This window comes from Myotis brandtii, unplaced genomic scaffold (genome assembly GCF_000412655.1).
Source record: "Myotis brandtii unplaced genomic scaffold, ASM41265v1 scaffold469, whole genome shotgun sequence".
NCBI lineage: Eukaryota > Metazoa > Chordata > Mammalia > Chiroptera > Vespertilionidae > Myotis > Myotis brandtii.
The window spans coordinates 491,149-496,725 of record NW_005367911.1 but is presented as its reverse complement, the minus strand read 5'-3'; the positions used below and the strand labels follow the sequence as shown (position 1 = coordinate 496,725).

General features: G+C 57.1%; 1 protein-coding gene across 1 annotated transcript; it reads left to right on the top strand.

The window, feature by feature from the left end:
- Positions 1-3,433, top strand: RND2 (Rho family GTPase 2). Its single transcript, XM_005875678.2, has 5 exons — positions 1-106; positions 597-684; positions 1,444-1,553; positions 2,274-2,408; positions 2,620-3,433. The coding sequence occupies exons 1-5, from the start codon at positions 5-7 to the stop codon at positions 2,872-2,874; spliced, it is 690 nt and encodes a 229-aa protein (XP_005875740.1). The 5' UTR covers positions 1-4; the 3' UTR covers positions 2,875-3,433.
- Positions 3,434-5,577: the final 2,144 nt, after the last annotated feature.

The window sequence follows — 5,577 nt, the reverse complement described above, 5'->3', positions numbered from 1 at the left end:
GACCATGGAGGGGCAGAGCGGCCGCTGCAAGATCGTGGTGGTGGGGGACGCGGAGTGCGGCAAGACGGCGTTGCTGCAGGTGTTCGCCAAGGACGCCTACCCCGGGGTGAGGGGCCGGTGTCTTGGGAGGGGGGAGCTGAGGTCGCGTGGGTGGGTGACTGGAGCCCAGGGGACGGGCAGAAATGGGTACTGGGGTTACCAGGGACGAGAGAGAGGCATGGAGGACGGGGTGTGTGTTTGGGGGGGGGGGTGTTGGGAGCTCTGGAAGGACTGCAGAGGATTGGGGTGGGAGGAACTGGGGATCAGGGTGAGATGATTGGGGTTTGGAGGAAGCAGAGGATCTCGGGAGGGGTGCTAGGGGATGGCGGGGATCCTGGGCGTCGGAGAGGGGACGAACTGGGGGCTGCAAGGTCTGGGAGGGGGTCTGGACGCCTAGCAGAGATTCCCTGAGGCAGCCGCTCTCAGGATCTCCCCCTTTGCCCCACACCAAACCAACTTGTGTCCAGGGGCTGGGCTGGACAGGGTGTGGGAGTAAGGAGGGCATTTGTCTGGAGTGAGGACTGGAGGATCACATCTTGACCCATCCGTGTCTGCAGAGTTATGTCCCCACCGTGTTTGAGAACTACACCGCCAGCTTTGAGATAGACAAGCGCCGCATTGAGCTCAACATGTGGGACACTTCAGGTAGCCAACTCCCTGGGGTCACCCTGACTTCCAAGGCCCCCATCCGGACCCCTCCCTCGGCTAGACCTTTAGGCTTCCGCTCAGCCCATCCACCTAATTCTAGGAGGAAGGAAAATCAACCTTCTGCTTAAAGCCAGAGAAACTGAGGCAGAGCTTGCAGACATGCATAGAAACCATGCCCTGGAGAAACGCCCGGTATCCAATCCCCTCCGCTGGATTCTGCCTCTCTGGGAAAGTTGAGAAGCAATGTTTGTTATTTGGGAACATGTTTTTTTAGGAGGTTGTACTGGATTTAGGAAAGACATTTAGAATTTCTTTGGGTATGGGAACGACTTCTCTAGACCGAGCTATGGAAATCTGAGATCAAGTCCCAAGAGGATGGGAGAGCTCTCTCCCTTCTCCAAAAAGGAGGGTTTTATTTTTACTCTGGTCCCCTGGAGGTCATTAGAAGATGTCTGTCAGAGCCCAGAAAGCACACACAAAATTCTGTGAGAATGTCCAGAGATTTCGTGAGCTTCTCAGACTCTGAAAAGATTGAGGATGCTTACTTTCAGAGAAACCCCTGGGGAAGTGGGGAGCTGTTTTCTGCCATCTACCCTCCCCTCTGCCTGTCCCCGCCTGGGAGAAACCTAGGCTCCTGGATGGCTATTAATAACGGCTCTTTCCTGTCCCCGATCCTAGCCTCAGGTCTCCCATTCCCTTCCAGGCCTTCCACCCACTCAGGACCCTTGTCTGCCCTCTCCCTCTGTCTTCTCTCAGGTTCCTCTTACTATGATAATGTCCGGCCCCTCGCCTATCCTGATTCGGACGCTGTGCTCATCTGCTTCGACATCAGCCGACCAGAAACACTGGACAGTGTCCTCAAGAAGGTGGGAGCCTGGGGAAGCGGGAAGTTAGACTGAGGGGGACCAGAAACCACGGTTCTGATACAACATGAGCCATCAACTGGAGAGTGTGTGAAGCTCTCATCCTCCCCCCCCCCCACTCCTTTCCTAGAAATCAATCCTCAGAGCTGGGCAGGGCATCTGGGGGTGCTGGGGGAGAGCAGGGAGAGGTACTCAAGAGATTTCGTAGCCACCCTCCCCGTCTCCTTGGGCGTGGGAACCCCAGATGGACTGGATGGGAATGCTGCTGCTCTCGGAGCTCGGGAAAGCGCTGTGGTCTCCTCCCCAGGCCCCTATTTCCATGAGAAAAGCCTATGGTGAAAGGCCAGAAGTCAGCTAAGGCAGCCCCAGTTCCCAGGTGGGGGAGGGTTGGGGAGGGCGGGATTGGTCTGTTCCCAGACACAGACTTAGGATAGGGGGTCAGAATGGGGAGGCTCCAGGCTGGCAGAAGCTTCATGTTAGACGCAGGGCACAGACCCTACAGCCCCACCTCAGCCCTCTCCTCCCTCCCCTTCTCCCACACCCCATCCCTGCTTTCAGCCCAAGCCCACCATTCCCACCTCCTTGCTCACACAGGAGCGTCCAGAGGGGTGTCTGTTTCTGATGCTGTGATAAAGGGGGAGGGGGGGGCTTCTGGAGTGGAGCACGGTTCACCATGTGCCTTCTTCTACCCCATCCATAACTCTATTTTCTCTCCCCAAATAGTGGCAAGGGGAGACTCAGGAGTTTTGCCCGAATGCCAAGGTTGTGCTGGTTGGCTGTAAGCTGGACATGCGGACCGACCTGGCCACGCTGAGGGAGCTGTCCAAGCAGAGGCTGATCCCTGTTACACATGAGCAGGTGGGACTCTTGGCCTTTGACCTCATCCCAGCCTAGATCTCCCATTTCCGACCCTCTCAGTCTCCGATTTGAAAACACCCTATTTTGTTCATCCCTTGTCCTGGCCTCTAACCTCCGGCCTGATCCCTTGACCTCCTCCCCTCCCCCAGCCCTCTGCCTCCCTGCCCCTTGCTGAAATGCATAACTTCCTTCATGCACTCCATCCTTGCAGGGCACTGTGCTGGCCAAGCAGGTGGGGGCCGTGTCCTATGTGGAGTGCTCCTCCCGGTCCTCTGAGCGCAGCGTCAGGGATGTCTTCCACGTGACCACAGTGGCCTCCCTTGGCGGTGGCCATAGGCAGCTGCGCCGTACTGACTCACGCCGGGGACTGCAGCGATCCACTCAGCTGGCAGGAAGGCCCGACCGGGGGAATGGGAACGAAGGCGAGATACACAAGGATCGAGCCAAGAGTTGCAACCTCATGTGAGGAGCCCGGGAGGGGCAGAGCGTCAGGAGGGGTGGTGAAGGGCACAACTGTTCCCCTGCCTGCGCCCTGGCTTCCTGACCCCCTGACTGGCTGGAACTTCAGGGCAGGTTGAGTGAGCAATTCTCCTGGGCAAGGGACCTGGAGGCAGAGGGTACCATCATTCCCCACACTCTCACCCCCCTCCTCTCCATAGGAAGCTGAGGGAGCTAGCAGAGCAGGCATCTGGCTCGGGAGCTGGGACGGGGCAGGGGGTTTAGGGAAGCTGGTGTCGAGCGTGACCTTGGTTGAGTCTCAGTATATGAAGAGTGCCTTCCCTCCCTGCCCCCAGGCCCCATATCCTGGTCCTGGCTTCCTTCTGTAAGGAAAGTGTCTATTCCATGAACTTCCCTTTTCCTCTCCTCTCACTTCTACAGCTGTGCTCACTCACCCTAACCTCCAGGCAACATGCACTAAATTACAAAGCAAGTTAAGAAGCCCTTCCCCCCATATACCCACCCGTCCTAGCTCCTCCCTCGCTTCCCCAACCGTCCCCAAATAAAGCCCATGTCCATGGAAAACGGCTGTGGCTTTAGTTTTGTGGCTCTCTAAATACCAGTCTACCAATCTCCAGTAGCAGGAGGGAAAGTTAGACTTCGGGAAGAAGCAGAGGAAGTCATGGGCTGGATGGGCAGTGTCCTTTTAGGAGCCAGAGGTGGGGAAGTGAGGTATCTTGGGAATATTCATCTCAGTTAATGAGCCAAACAATCCTGAAGCCATTAGGGGGTTTTAAAGTGGACTGATGTGCAATTCATTACTCAGCCACGCTGGGGCCCCCTGCTCGAGTGGGAGGGGTCCAGCTGAAGTGGTCCAGGCCCTTTGCTCACCATCTCCACACACCCCCACCTTGGAATCTGCTGGTGCCCTAAGGGTTGTGGGGGTAGGGAGAGCACCAAAAGCCCCCACATTGCAGAAGCTGACCCTGGACAGAGGGACGTTTCCCAAGGGGACAGAGGTTTGATTCTGGAGTCTCCTCGGAGGCGGGCAGGGGTTCTCACCCTCTTTCCATCCTGAGCTCTGGATGATTTTGGAGGGAGCCTCAGCTGAGTTTAGGGTCACCCCCTCCCAACCCCCTGTGGAAGGAAAGCTGGTGGAGGGGCTGGCTGCAGCACGTGTTGTCAGGAAGACAGTGCTGGTCTGTTTTCTCGGGAGTCTGGTTTCACATTGTCCTGTATTCCCTCCCTGGCTCTGGTCCCACTGGCCTCTTTTCGGTGACATTCTCCCCCAGGAACCATCCCTGGCCCTCTCCTCCCCTCCCCCAGCCCCAGACAGTTCTTCCAGACACACTCTGGGGGAGAACACAGACCTTACCCTCCCATCTGGAACCCCCACCCCCAAATCACGGCCCATCCCTCCCGCATTCATTCAGCAAATATGTACTGAGCACCAACTGTGTGCCAGACACGGGCTTGGGAGACGAAGGGACCAGCCTCTCTGCTCTGGGGACCAGCCCGTCAGGAAAAAGAGGGGCCCCAGGTGTGACAGTGCCTGGGCTGTGGGAGCTCCTTACAGCCTCGGGAGCCAGTCCCCTGAGCCAGGTCCTGAGGATGGAAGAGGAGTTTTCCAGGCAGGAAAGGGGTAGGAGAAGCGCTCTGGACAGAGGGTAGAGCAAGTACAGGCGTATGGCGATGAGAAACAACATGGCACGGTCGGGGCTGCCATGGCGGGAAGGGCAGAAGACAGGCTGGGAAGGTACATTAAGGCCACTGCAGGGTCCACAGGGGAACCAGGACTTCCTTCTGAGGATGTGAGGAGGCACCAGGGACTTCAAGCACAGAATGAAGTGACCAGATTTGGGTTTGGGGGTAGATGGGTCATCTGGATGCGGTGATGGGGGCTGGGGGTTTGGCTCTGAGATGTATCATTTAAAATAGCTTCTCCTTTCCCTATGCCAGTGCCCAGCCTTGAGTGGAAAAGAGATCCCCACCCACTCCTGGCTCATCCGACACCTCTTTCCCTCCCTCTCCTAAGGACGCTGTCCTGGCCCATCTCGGCCAATCTCCTTCAGGATTCTGGGACAGCTTAAGGGCATAGGATATCCCACCCTCTGAAACCGTGACCTGGTTAGAGGCTGACTCTGAGACCCTCCTCAAGGACCCTGAGACCTGGGTTAAGGGTTCTGGGAAAGGCCCATCTCTCAGCCTGGTCCCAGAGGACTGACTCTTCCCCCACAGGGAACCGCCATACCATCAATTTAGGATTTGGGGCCTCGCCGCTTCCCTTTTCACTTTGGACTTTGGTACCAAGCAGGCTCAAGCCTGTGGCTGCCAAAGTGCAGTGTTTGTGTCCCTCTCTTCTCCCAACCTCCCGCTCCTGCCACGCTGGCGCTTGGGGAGTGCACACGCATTTCAATATCCGCCTAAAGCAAACATAATTAGGAAAATAAATCAGCTGGAGGAGCCCCCAAAGTTTAATACATTTCCAATGCCACTGGCAACAGATTTTGGTCCCCTCTGCAGGTCTGGGTTGGCAGACGTTTTATTTCCAGGGAGGGCTGCACCTCTGGACTAAGGAGCCCAATAGGTCGGGGGGAGGGAATGGGGCTGTTGTTGATCCTCAAAGGCCCCTGCAGGCTGGAGGGAGGGAACCTAACCCCCACCCCCACCCCCCATCCCAGTGGCAGGAGTCAGACTCAGCTTCCATCTCTGCAGCTGTTTCCCCCACAAA

Bases quoted from the DNA above. Each gene is read 5' to 3' on its own strand.
- RND2 (XM_005875678.2), top strand. From the start codon at position 5: ATGGAGGGGCAGAGCGGCCGCTGCAAGATCGTGGTGGTGGGGGACGCG. The intron at 685-1,443 runs GTAGCCAACTCC...GTCTTCTCTCAG, and splicing joins CAACATGTGGGACACTTCAG to GTTCCTCTTACTATGATAAT. The intron at 1,554-2,273 runs GTGGGAGCCTGG...CTCCCCAAATAG, and splicing joins TGGACAGTGTCCTCAAGAAG to TGGCAAGGGGAGACTCAGGA.